A 14675-nucleotide genomic window follows, 5' to 3' on the forward strand; every position below is an offset into this window, starting at 1 on the left:
TATATAATTCAAAGCGAAAATCATAATTTTTATTAACATCTGATTAAATAATAAGGAAATTTCACCAGTAAAAGGATCAGATTTATTCCATCAATTAATAAAAGGGTGTAGCAATGGTCTTTTAAAAGATTCAACCAATAAATTTTGGAACTCAAAAGTAGGAAACTTTATTAGTGTTGAAAACAGGCGTGGACACCGTAACACAAATACAATTTAATCAGATGCTAAGCCATGAAGGTTAGGCACTGATCTCTAAAACTGCTTGAGACATTCTATTACCCAACCACAACCATGAACCACCAACTAGACTACTTGACAGCTTTCCTTCAAATCTTGGCAAGGAGCCCATTCTGCACAGGCTTTGCAGCCACACCATTGTCCTTAAGATCCATATCGCTTGCACTAGGAGGGACATCAATGGCCGGTGAGCAGTTGAAAAACCCATGAGGCTGCACCATGAACACGAGAAAACAGCAGCAAATATCAGAATCAATAAGCAGCAGCAGTACGGGCAAATCATGTCATTAGTCCCACATCAAGATGTGTATTAGGAAAAACGGGAGGGAATGAGTGGAACTTTACCACTTGACTGAAAGTGAAAGAAGTCAATTACTAAATGGAGAGGAAAAGTGCTATTCAAATGTCTAACCTACCGATTCCGGTGTTAGGGCTAATATGCTGTGTTTTAATCTTTTCATTTAGCAGTAGATAGGATTGTTGGCAATATGCCAAAAGCCTGCTTATAAGATTGGTTTGAACTCTAGCTAAGTGAGACACTTTTTATAGGACAAATCCATGAGACCAATGAACCAAAACAGACAACCACGGGAAGAAAGAAAAGTTTTATGTTAAAATGACTAGTAGAATACCATGAGCATAAACCCAATGCGTTCAACAGGCATCACAGGCCAGTCTTCTAGTCGAGGAATGTGTGTCACTCCAAATACGTACCTGCAGTTAACCTTATTAGATATTCCAAGGAAAAGCACATTGACACAAACCTATGATTAAAAGATCATAATTTAAATTCAAAAAGCATGTCACGTCTGAGGAAACATGACAACATTCCTATTGTATGCCATAATCTTTGTCCACATCCCAACATACAAGAAAAAATGAAAAACTACGGCGTTCAGCAACTCAGGAACTGTAAAAGCAACTTGAGGTGCGGGACTTGAATTGTTTTGGGATAAACGGGTGGGACATTGTTTTGACAAAAAAAGAGTTCTCAATTATAAAAAAGGTTAAATTTCTTCCACAATGTTATAGAGAAATTCTCATAGAACTTGGGAGAATCGGACCTTGATCCATACATGAAAGCCTAAAGGGATGGCATGGAGAGAAAGATTTAGTTCTCTTTGGTGTTATTCCACACGTTAAATATAAAAAACTTGATGAACCACTCACATGATCTTACATGGCGTAATTTATATATGTTCGTTTTTGTGCTCTAGTTCTTAACAGAAGCCTAATACCCTAGATGATTTTCACCTTACAAAAAAAACACACTGATTCATTCTCTATCAGTCATCCATAAACCTCCTTACTACTCGTACATAATTTCTAATGATATGTATTCCCTCCCTTTCTAATTGGTACCATCAACTTTTATTCAAAAAATCAAACTTATTATGCTCAAGACCTTCTTTTTGTTTCCATAGTAGCTCATTCGGCAGGTTGCAATGTTTTTCCTACTTCTATAAGAAACCAAGTTTTATGGACACTTCTCATTTGAGTATGAAATCACACTGGCTCCCCATGCCACATAGGTTGCTCAAACACTGAAATTCTGCTGGAACTTCAAATTAACAAAAAATTCCTACTTCTTTCTATTACATACTGCTGCACAGCACAAAATTTCAAATTAACGAAAACTACATTGTCTAACTAACAATGCAAATATAATGCAATTTCAAACGATACAATTCCGAATGTCAAATGATATCTTCCATTCTTTTAGATCTTAATTATGTAACAATGCTGATACCCTGTATCTATATCATTTCACCACTGCAGCATAGCATATCCACCTGCACAGCTATTGGTTTTTTTAGCCAAAATATCATTGTTCGACTGCTATTGATGTTATATATGTTGTTTTTGACCAAAAATAAATGAATATAAGAAAAGATTACCAGCATGCCTTGACAAAACAGTAAATAAACTTGGAAGAAAAACTATTTTATTGTAATACAAAGCATCCTTTTTGCACTTTTCATGATGCATAGCAGTTATCAAATTATGAAGTCTGAGCCCACACTATCCACCATAAATAAATAACTTGTTCTATGAATTATCATAGTCACATGATCATCATATCCAAAAATTTACACACACACACACACACAGGGAAACACATCTAAAACAAAATGATTCTGATCAAGCACATATTAACAAAAAAAATTTACTGCCATGGAGAAAATCAAGCAAAAGATGCTCAATTGTTCGAAAAGGGAAGGAGCTAACCAGAGCACTATATCAGTTTCTTCCAGAGAACGATTCTGCTTAACCCAAGTCGCCAATCCCTCCCCAGCACGGGGATTTTGATTTGGAAACTCTCCTCCAGAATACATCTCATCACGTGCATAAGGTGTAACCCAAAGATTGTGCTTTAGGAAAGCAGCCCTTCTCAAAAACTTTGCCTCAGAACCAGCCAGCGGTAAACAATTTGATCCAGGTACTAACTTGTAACCCGTTAACTGCCCTGTCCTGTTGACAGTTCTTGTGTTTCTAACCTAAATTGCAGCATGAATCAATCAAGCAATAATTTTTGAACTGTTAAAAGTGAAATGTTCTTCACCTCGCACCATCAAAACCAGAAAGCAAAAAGGCAACTATAAAGCATGATATCAAGCCTTAGTTACATGATTCCACTAATTAAATAGGTGGCAATTTCATCTCAAAACCTTGATTCCTGCACTTCTTATGCATAACTTTTATAGAACCTTGCTCAAACCATGACAAATCTCACTCCTGTCATGGTATAAACTCATTCCTTTCATTATAAATCTCAAAATACTTTTATAAGGCCATATGTCCAAGAGTGTATTATTTTGGATTTAAATGGATATGCAGCATCAAGTTGACAGGGCTCCCATACCATATCAGGAAAATGCAATTTAAAAAGGAAATTTTGCAACTTCTTAGACATCGTTATTTAAAATATACCATCAGTATGTAATATATTTTAACATATATTTTTTGCACTATAAATACACTATGTCTTGGAATTAGACATTAAATTTCAAGTTTGTATTTTATAAATTGTATTTTGACAATATTATATTTGATTCACATAGATCCACGCCCATGCTGCACTTGGCCTTACTTCATGTCATTTAATATGCATCAATAATCCAGTCATCAATTTCCAGAAATTTGCATTCATGAATTCAGAACTCTAAGGAATTTTATTTACACACGTTCAAATGATGAAGGATCAATAGAGACACGTGCTCAAATCAAAACTAAGGCCAAAGTTTTTTTTTTGGTTCTTTTTATCAATTTCCATTATAACGCAACTTGACGCATCAAGGATTATAACCATAACAATGATATCAAATTACAGGCAAATAATAGTTTAAAAAAAAAATGTTTGCAAACAAGGCTGTTGAATCTTACAATCCAATGGCGGGCAGATGAAGGATTACAATCACGAATTGCCTGCATTTCTGATTTGAGCAGTTTCTCTTCAGCATAGAATGCATTATTGTGAACATTACTCTTTCCAGGTCCTTCAACCTTGACATTCACCTCAACAACCTAAATGAATGAGGAAAGCCAACATATATAGCTATCATAATATCATGCAAAATGTTACTGTAGTAAGAAAAGAGCAATAGAGCACCAGAGGAGACGTCAACAATGAAACCCAGGAAAACTACAATAACTAACATAGTGAAGTAGGATTCATAGACCAACTTTCATCTATTGTACTGCATTAATTTACATTCTAACATGACCGAGTTAAGCCCATGTATGGTGCACCACTTTTTGTGATCTTTGCAACACTCAGAACTAAAATTGAAGAACTGCACCTAGTGGGAAATCCTTCTCTATAAAATTTTCAGATGAATTTTTATTAAAAAATTCAACAGAAAATGGGTGTCAGTATCATAAGGAAGAGGTGGTTTTAAACAGCATAATTTCAGTCACTTGATCGCTAAAGAGCTTTTACTTACAAACTGGCACTGAATTCTTCAAATTTGCAACCATGAAGTATGTTTTCTGCCATGCGAGTAAGGTCCAATGCGCATGGCACAAGCAAGTTTGTAGAAATCACATGAGACTCATAAGATTTGTAAAAAATCAGCACGAGTATTTGTCATACATGGTCTGCATAGGGTATGGAAGTTTGAATTTTAAGTATTTTCCTGTTTCTCTAGTTTCCAGGATTTTTGTCCTAACTATGTTACTAAGCTTATGGTTCGGATGGACTGTTAAACTCTTGCATTGTGTTTGGGAGGATGGATTTCAGACCTTGGAATTGGATTTGGGTGGATTTGGACAAATTTCAATACAATTTTGCATTACATCTTTTATCCAAATCCAATACAAATCCAAATCCAAGGCCTACCCAAACATAGGGTTGAGGTTTTTTATTCTCTTCTTATGCATGTAACGATGATAAACAAAATGTCAATTAAAGGAATAAAAGGGTTGGAATCATTTGGTGGCTTCTTAGCCAGGTTTCCCTTAAACTTAATTTTCTCATCTCTCCATGAGCATTTTCCTAACAAAATAGGTAAGCACAAAAATCTTAATACAAAATGTGACCCACTTCCATCAACAAACCAATTACTATGTTAGGGACACACACAGCATATGCCCACTTGCATTTACACTTTGAAATACCATGTTGCAATGTTTAGACATTATATTCTGCTAGACATTCATAAAACATATAAACAATGAAAACTGTCATTGAACATCATTCTTGTAGAAACAAAATAATTATTATTGACTTAGAAAATGGCACAATGAGAATGCCAAAAGAGGAGGGGAAAGCCAAAATCATGTCTTCTACACGCAGAAATATTTACAAGAATGAGTTCGCAATCACAGAACATGCAAGGGATTAATGTATCAAATTAATGAAATCTAACAATAATCCAGTTGTTCAGCAATGATTCAAATTGGAAACAAAGCTTTGTGTTCATAACAATAAGGCAAAAAGGATTAACCCAGTGTCTAAATTTTAAAAAAACAAGTGCAATGAAAGAAAGATCCCTGGAGTTCAAGAAAATTAACCTGATTGAATGCTTCTCCAGGTCGACAGTCAACTGACATATCCATACGAGCAACAAAAAAGTGTTGATGGACTGGTGCATATAATCCTGGAGCAATAGTTGTGCCATATTTTCGGACTTCACCCGGTTGCAATGCCCCTAAACTAAGTATACCTGTCAGCTTAACCTCAGCTTCAATTTTACCATCCTGGAAGGAAATAGATTTAACAATATAAAATTAGGACACCCAAGCTCTCCACTTAACCAATGATTGAATGACAATAGAAGGCTGAAGAAAATAGCATCAAATTATATTCTGCAACTGAAATTCATAGAATTACAGAAATCCACAACACCTCTCTTGTGGCAACTAATACCTCATTATGCTTAAAGAGCTTTCAAATATCCTGGTCCTTGGAAAAAGTTGAAAAAGACAAAACATGGTCGTGTACTTGTTCCAGAATAAGAAATATATTAAACCAAAAATCTAAACAAAGCAGAGACCAACTTGCCTGATAAAAATGCCAATAGAATCCATACTCATAATTAGCCACAGTACATACAAATGAAACTGTTAGCCGTCTAGACCGCCTAACTTCTGCTAAACCTGTTCTCCAATCTTGATGCTTCCATAAGATTCCATGATCCTCTTCATGCAAACAGACACAATTTTCAATCGTTTCAACTCCTCCAGTAAAATTTGTAAAATGGGCATCAAAGTATTTTATATAGCCTAAACAGTCACAACCCTGCAATAGACAAGTTAACCAAGTTTCATTTTAATTGATGCACACAAATTGTAGGATGAACGTATTGATAATTTACATAAAGGTATTTCAAAAGCCTTTACTGCTTCTCTCCTAACGGTTGTTTAAATAATTTATTTAATTTTATTAACAATAATAAAAACGGTTATGACTGTTTTGTGGTCATTGTTATTAACTGTTTTCTGACCATTGTTGTTAACCATTTTATGACCATTGTTAACCGTTTTTTAATAGTTATTTGTGAGTGTGTGTGTATATATATATATATATATATATATATATATATAAATATATAGATACCTCGAGGCTAAATATGTTTTGATAACAACGTGATTTGCTACAATTTTCTTCTTCCTCACAAAATTATTTTCTTTGAAAATTCTTTTGTTGCTGATCCGATGATTATTTCTTTATTGTGGTCATCCTTATAAAATGCATATGGGCTAACCAAGTTGCTCTGTTCCTGTCTCCTGATTGGTGAGTGTACACTAATCTGAAGGGTTGTCGTATCCTGGGGGTAAACGCTAATCAGCCTTCCGCACTGTATTGAAGTGGCAAAATATTCCCCAAGGATAGAGCTATACATGCTGCAACCAATAAGTTTCTCAATTTTATTTTTCGTATTCTATTTTCAGATTCCTCTTCCCAACAATTTGAGGGAAGAAATTTTTTTCCCTAATTGTCATGGATGCTGCATTTCTTACTACGACATATATAAATTTAAGACATGTGTTGACTACGTTGTTATTTCGACTTACAAACCATAACTTGTGTTATCATTTTCATTTGATCCTGAGTCTAGTTGATCTGAGTTTTCATTTCTTGATAATCTGACACAAAACCCAAGATGAAAATATATTGTGAGCAAGAGAACTAACGGTCAATTTGTTCAATAAATTTTGTTGATGGGAATTTCAAATTCAGTATTTATTAATTGTTGGATTAAAAATTTCATGGGATTTGAAAGCTTAGTGTAAATAATTTTCTTGGATTATTAAAATCCTTTGTTTAGGACTTGTACATTTTTGCAATAGCAATATTTAGATGATAAATGCATATTTGAGCACATGAAAGGTTACTATGATATAACCTACTATTGCATAGGATACATGCAAAGTAATGGAATGAGATGAAGTTTTTGAGAAAGTAACTAAGAGTTATTGTTGTTGTTGTTCTTCTTATTATTATTATTATTATTAGAAACTATTTTTGGTTTCCGAAGATTGTTGAATCGCCGTGACATATTTTTATTTAAAGAGTGAATTTCTAGTCTAGGTTCAATTTTTCGAAACTATTTTCATTAGTTTCCATTAAAGTTTTACCATATAAATTATCTCCTCCCTTTTTTAGTGAGCTGATTGATGATATGGATGTGCAGTCCCAAATCAAGGAGTATAGCATATTGTTGGAGGACCTAAAAATTCCCTGATGCCTTTGTGGTTAGTAGAAAATTACCAGAATATCTTGGCATAGTTGTATGTCGCATCTAAAGTACAAAAGAAAACAAATGTTGTTAGAGGATGTCACAATGCACCTTATTAGAGAGGGAAACTTGTTTCCATGTTTTTTGATTGATGCAAATTTACAATTAAAGAAGGATAGAGGTGACAGTGTATCACAGTCTGAATATGCTAAAATAATTGTAAGCTTGTTGTTTTTAGTGAATTATATTTGTCCTCATGTGCATTTTATAGACTCTATAGATATAATCAGCATCCTATCGAAGACTATTCAGATATTTGAGAGGTACCATGGACTATGGTATATGTAGTGGATTTCCCGCTATATTAGTGGGTTGCAATGATGATAACTGGATCTCAAATTCAGCTGAGACAAATTTCACTATTGGTTATGTTTTTACCGCATGAGAGTGTGTGTCTTGGAAATTATCCAGACAAAATGTTATAACTCAGTCTACCATGGAGTTCAAGTTTATTACCTTAGAAGATGTCAGGAACTGAAATTGAGTGGCTAAGAAATTTCTTAGCAGATATCCTTTTATGGATGAAACCAATTTGATCAGTGTCTATGCACTATGATTGCCAACCTATAATAGCTTGAGCATAGAACAAAATTTATAATGGGTAAAACAGGCATATATGCCTAAGGCATGATGTTGTAAAGTACCTTCTTAAGAGAGTGTGCATTTTTACCCAGCCCATCTTCCCCTGCATCAAATGCATTCTTCCGGTAATGTGGATCATTTGGATCTCCATAGGGCACCACCATCTCAACAAAACTCAACCTATGGGCAACAGATCTCCGACCTCGACTACCATCAACATATGCAACAGAATAGATAACCAAACCCTCTCTAGGAGTGAAACCAATACGAAAATTCCACTGCCAACCAGCAATTAAAATGACACAATAATCAATGAAACAAGATGAAGTGTTGAACTAGGTAACACAGAATCAATTATGTAGCTCCACAAATGCTTGAGTACCTTCTGCCATTCAACATAGTGCCCACTGACACGAAAACTTGGACCTTCTGGCTGAATGATATGTAGAGGCTTCACATCACTTCTGTCCACACCTGCTCGTGTTTCACCAGGAGAGTAGTTTCTCAATGGATCTGCTGGTGGAAGAGGTACAAGTTTACGGTCTTCAAACTCGACCACCACCATATTTTGCATATCAACAACTATGTAAATCCCTTCAACTGGGCGAGCATAACCATTTTCCATTGGGCAGTCACTCTCAGTTCTACAGAAGATAAGGGGTTTAGCAAGCCTGCGACTAGGAGCATCAGCTTCACTGTGATAACCTGCACACCTGAATGAAGAATTTTCAGATTGAAGCCCATGTAAACAACATAAGCTGTGTCAAAAACAAATCCTATTAGGATATTGGCATGAAAGAAATGGGAATCCATCAACTGACCATGGATCTACCATCACTAGGTCCATATCCTCAATTCCTCTCTTCTTCATTGCCTCCTGAAATGGAGGAAAGTCCTTCACGGCAGCTTCGCATTCCGCATATTCCACAGCATCCTGTGAAGACATTGGTATTGCACAAAGATAAGGACACAGATTTTAGCAAGGAACCAGAAGCCTTTGACTTAGGAGTGGGAGAGGAGGAATCATTCAAAAGAATAAGATGATCAATCAATAGTGTCAAAAATTTTGACTCAAATGCATGTTGGCTAAGTTTTCCTAATAGCTTTTTCCCCTCCTAAATTTATATTGAACACTTCCAAGCAAGTACAAATCAAGTAATTCAAATTCAATTACTTTCAAATCAGAAAGATATTATGATTTATGGAAAGCATCAATATTGCTAAAAACTACATAGTACATACCATTGGAGGTTGAACATCAGGAACAACTTTCGAAGAAATGGCTTTGCCCCTGTGATGTCCACCTCGAGTTGCAGCATGAACTTCTGATAGTTCAACAATCCATATGCTTGTCTCATTTGACCTTTTGTTATAGACAACAACTCTAGCTTTCCTTGGAGGGAGTTTACTAGGAATTACTGGCCCACCTTTCAGCCTAGGAAGTAAAGATGGCTGGAATGGAGGGAAGAAATATGCATCTGCCAATGCAATGACATGTTTCTCCGGTTCCAACAGAACCACCTCAACAAACCGCATGCTATCCCTCAGCTGATAAAGAGAAAGTAATTACTTAAGAGCAAAAGAACAAGTTTCAAACCAACATTGCTAATGAAATCCTTGTTTAATCATCCAATTTTGTACAGAAGTTTGGATTGTAATATAAAGGAGGGTGAGAGGCCCTCATAAACCTTGTGCCCACATTGAAAGTTCTGAAAGGATTGAGACAGGTTTATAAGGTAATTTTCATCTAACTAGCTAAAATTGAGTATGGAGGGAAATTAAGTGCAGTGTACCACCTTGACTTGCACACATGCACATGTGTACCATTAAGACCTTGCAGTTGAAATTAATTTTTTCAACTGACAGTTAAATAACTGGCAAAATAGACTATTAATTTAAAAATCAAATACAACAGTCATCATGATTTGAAGATGCATAAGTAAAAACTCTTTAAACAGTGGTGTGTTTGAAAGGATATTATCAATAAGTCTTCATGTCTATAAATAAGAGGTCTTAATGGTAGGATCAATTATCCAAATCAAAATTCATTTTTCACTCTCTCTCTTATTTCTTTCACGGTCAAATACACTATTTTCATAAAATTTTTGGAAAGAAATCTTCAAATTTGCTGCCTGTGGATTTGGTGGTTTTGTTGTATTCTGGAGATGATTTGCACTATTTTACCTCCAACAAACTCATTGAGGCAAATATCACCTTAAAAGATAATGAATTATTCACACCTCAAAACCACAGAATTTTTTGAATTGTTCCCTGAACACCAGGCAGCCCTAACATTTTGTTATTAAGAAAACATAAGTATAATATAGTTTACAACCTCAGGAGTTGCTCCAGCTGCCCTCACAGTTGCCACTGCCACAGAAATTTCAGCTGCAGATAAAGGGTCCAAAGGATGGCTCGTTTGAGCCTTTGACATAATTGGGATCCCTGTGAAGACAAACAAACAAAATTAATCAGCAAAATGACAGAGATTGATGTCATTCAATCTGCTAGGTTATGTTGGATTCATGGAATGTCTAATAGCATAGTTACAATATACGGATTTGTTAGATTACAAAATAAAATGTGTTGCCATCATAAAGGAAATGATAGTGCAGAACTTTTTATGAATCCATAACTTGGAATAGATAAAGAATTATTATCCCCAAATTTTACCATGGGATCGTCTGTTCCTATCCTAGCTACTCCTAAACTTACGGAATAAAACAAAGTTTTGCATTAGTAATTTTTGCTATATTATTGTATCTTTATACAAAATTTTTGTTATATTTTCATCTGAAGCCATCCGATTTAATACACATGCTGTGAACCAAAGGTAACCCTAATGAATAAAAAATGCAAGGGTGAGGTTGAATCACAATAAATAAACAAACAAACCAATAAATAAATAAAAGAATTTCAGGATAACATCCAGCCCTCTGTCAGCTATAACAAACGGAATGGTGAGTGAATATTCAAGCCGCCAAGTGATACATGGGATCCTCAGATGCATATGCATATTGATGACAGAAAAGAACAAATGGAGAGAGGACATCTACGTAGAAAGTAGGAAAGTGACTGATACAATGAACAATTAAAAGTAAACCAACAACATCCTTGGACAAGTTTCAATACGTTTCATAAACAATTTTGAGGCCTAAAATAAAAAATTAAACTTAGAAGAAAGACAGGGTTCAGTTTCATCTCTGGAAAACGAAAGAACACCAATAAGTGTTCTTCCCCTGATTTAAACCTTGAAAGTTTTTCAGAGAAAAGTTTCGCACGATAAAAGAAGATCATCATTTCTATGGTGCGAATGTCATGGCAAGCCTACCCATGATCCAAATCAAAAAAATCTTAAGAAAAAAAAAAAAAAAAAAAACCACTGCTTCTGCTTCTTCTGTTCTACACATCCCTAATTACTTGACATGTTGATGCACACCACGCGTGCAAAAAATCGATCGTGATAGTTATCTTGTGATGTATAGGATTTTCCACAAACAGAACTCGATTAGTCTGTTGACTACATTCTTATGATGAATATGATCTCTACCCGTGGAAAGTTACTTCACTTTAATTACTCCACAAGATGTATAATTAAAAGTAAAAAAGGAAAAAGAAATGAGCATAAAATGACACGCAATTAGACATACTATCATATAATGGTATCATGTTCCAAAAATATTACAATAAGATAGGTATTTAGCTCCAGGAAAAAAGAAAATTTGTAGATCCTCCGTTTGGTTGCTGAGAAAAACATGAGAAGGGGGAAGTAAATTGGGTCATTTTCCATTATCCACCTCACTGGGGACCAAACACATCAAGAACCATAGGACCCAAAAAAAATTATTTTCCCCAAACAAAGTAAATTAAAAGACAATCGTTTCCTAACAAATGCAAGAAGCAAGCTTAATTAGCTATACAGTCAATATTAGATTATACCTTTGGTGGTATTTGAAGCCGGTGGGGGGAGGGTCTCGACGGGGTGGATCATGGCCGCCACGGCCGCCGATCTCTTGGGAATCTGATTCCCGGACGAGTCGGAGGCGGTGACGTCGCCCCAATCGTCAAATATGGCGGTGGGCTTGCGCAGCAGAGGCGGCGGAGTGGACGTGGTCGACGGGGGCGGAGGCGGCGGAGGGAGAGGCATTTTGGGAGTGGAAATGTTGCAGCAAGACGTCGCTTTATCCGTAACTGTGGCCATCGCAAAGGGTTCGCAAGCTCGCCGTGGGAGTTGTCGCTGTAGCAGTCCACTGACATACAGCAACTCTCACTAGCAAAGAGAATCAGACCTCCGCCTTGCTTCCGCGCCCCAACCGCTCTGCGTCCGTAGAAGTTTGCAGTGCGGGGGGCGAAGTTGGGGAGTCTGCAATTTGCGCCGTGCGATGGGGTTATATGTGGATATGGTTAAGTAATATAATATAATATAATATAATATAATGGAAGACCGGACATGGGGTTTAGCAATAAAGGAGGAGAGGACAGGAGTAGGGAGGGGGGCGATATGAGCGCGTGCTTGTCTGAGATGGAACACTGCTGATTGAAATTTAGGACAGCGTTTTGTACGAGTGGGTTTGGTCCCGCTTGTGCATCATGTGTGTCCATCATGTGTTAACGTCATTTCTACAGAGTGCGGCTTGTGCGAAGTGGAAGCCGACAACCCAGAGAGAGAGAGAGAGAGAGAGAGAGAGAGAGAGATTTTTTGCGCATAAGAACAAGTAGTTATGAAAAGAAGCCGTCTTGCTCATGGCCCCACTATTCACGTTTTGAAAGGTTTTTTGAGGTTTAGAAAATTTTGATAATTTTGGCGACTATTATAGGTGATAAAAATGTGATACTTCAGCAATTTAGATGTTTGATAATTTTTTAGTTCATTCGAAAGTGATCACATACGGGGTTGGAGTAAATAATATAAGGCAACTCATTTTTTATTATTTATTTAGGAATCATTCAAAAAGTTAATATTTTTAAAGAAAAATACTACATATATATATATTTATTTAATCAGAATATTTAATATTATGATTCTTGAATATATAAATATTGTGATTCACATCGAGTGTTGCATCATCATTCGTGACCTTAAAACAAGCACCTCCCCCTTCCAATTTCTTTTTTTATCCCCAAGTGACATTCAATTCTATAAAAAGGTCCTAAGAGACCTTGCTAGTTAGGATATAATATGATCTGAAATGACGAGAAATAATAATATTATAGTTCAATGGAATTGCCACTAATATATTATTTTCTTAAGTGCGGTTAGTTCATTTAATTATTACTCATTGATTGGTTTCTAAACTAATTCTACGCCAAGGAACCAATCATGGTCTGCATTTATTAGAGTCAGGATCGGATGTTCAATTATGCAAGGGGAAGACTCTAGCAACCCCTACACACAAATTCTATGAACACTATGTTGAAATTGCAGCTGGTGGAGTCGTCAGCAGCTGCACCAACCAGCTACTTATGCTAAATTTTGGGGTGTAGTAGGTGGAAACTGACAGCCACCTTCACCAACCACCTTGGTTGACTTGCTGTAACGCCTCGAACCCTCTAAGTGGGGCCCGAAGGTTACGTGTTTCAATCACTTGTTTCTAAAACTAAACACCACAATCATGCAGCAGAAATAAGATAAACAACCTCTAATTAAATACCTGAGTCTATCTATATAAATCACATAAACAACTACCACCATTTCTTTATATTACATACCAGTATTTCAAAAATATAAACTATACACTGCATATTTTTACCTTTAAAATTTTCCTTCTCTTTTCTCATTTATTTAATACACCTATCTCGGGTCGGGTTCTTATACCTCCTCTATTACGTGATTACACCACAGTACCTTTACTAGTGGAATCTTCTTCGTACGTAATTCCTGCTCTCTATAATCTAGGATCCAAACTGGTATCTCCTTATATGCTAATGTGTCCCCGAGTTCCAACGACCTATAACTGATCACATGCGAAGGATCTAGAACATACCTCCTAAGCATGGACACGTGGAACACATCGTGAATCCTAGACAATGCGGGTGGTAATGCTATCCTGTACGCCATTGAACGGACTCTCTCCAGAATTTGAATAGTCCAACGTACCTAGGGCTTAGCTTGCCCTTCCTACCAAACCTCATTACTTTTTTCATCGAAGCAATCCTAAAAAACATAGCATCACCCACCTTGAACTCTAACTCCCATTAGCGCGTATCTACATAGCTCTTCTGCCGATTCTGAGTTGTTTTAATTTGTTCCCTAATGAGCTTGACCTTCTCTAAGGTCTGTTGGACTAACTCTGGCCCCAAAATCTGTCACTCACCAACCTCATCCCAGTAGAACGGAGATCGACACCTCTGACCATATAGTGCCTTATACGGTGCTACCCCGATACTGGTATGATAACTATTATTATAGGCGAACTCAATCAATGACAAATATCTAATCCAACTGCCCCTAAAATCTAGTACACACACCCTCATCATATCCTCTAAAATTTGGATGGTCCTCTCTGACTGACCATCGATCTGTGGGTAAAATGTAGTACTGAATGTAAGTTAAGATCCCAACGCTTCTTGAAGTGTAGAGACCCAGAAAATATTATAATAAAATAAATTGGAAAA

The 14675-nt window shown here is 36.2% G+C and overlaps 1 protein-coding gene across 1 annotated transcript; it reads right to left on the minus strand.

Moving 5' to 3' along the window:
• Positions 1–59: 59 nt before the first annotated feature.
• On the minus strand, positions 60–12619 carry LOC131144533 (amine oxidase [copper-containing] zeta, peroxisomal-like). The gene is made up of 12 exons (XM_058093229.1): positions 12000–12619; positions 10396–10505; positions 9303–9608; positions 8882–8994; positions 8443–8773; positions 8123–8338; positions 5741–5977; positions 5251–5436; positions 3622–3762; positions 2467–2735; positions 870–951; positions 60–449 (listed from the first exon to the last, which is right to left on the minus strand). The coding sequence occupies exons 1-12, from the start codon at positions 12259–12261 to the stop codon at positions 327–329; spliced, it is 2376 nt and encodes a 791-aa protein (XP_057949212.1). The 5' UTR covers positions 12262–12619; the 3' UTR covers positions 60–326.
• Between the last annotated feature and the right edge of the window lie 2056 nt (positions 12620–14675).

Source organism: Malania oleifera, chromosome 12 (assembly GCF_029873635.1).
Source record: "Malania oleifera isolate guangnan ecotype guangnan chromosome 12, ASM2987363v1, whole genome shotgun sequence".
Classification (NCBI taxonomy): domain Eukaryota; kingdom Viridiplantae; phylum Streptophyta; class Magnoliopsida; order Santalales; family Ximeniaceae; genus Malania; species Malania oleifera.

Bases quoted from the DNA above. Each gene is read 5' to 3' on its own strand.
- LOC131144533 (XM_058093229.1), bottom strand. From the start codon at position 12,261: ATGGCCACAGTTACGGATAAAGCGACGTCTTGCTGCAACATTTCCACT. The intron at 5,437-5,740 runs GCAAGTTGGTCT...ATTTCCTTCCAG, and splicing joins TCTATTGGCATTTTTATCAG to GATGGTAAAATTGAAGCTGA. The intron at 450-869 runs GTATTCTACTAG...TTCATGGTGCAG, and splicing joins GCATTGGGTTTATGCTCATG to CCTCATGGGTTTTTCAACTG.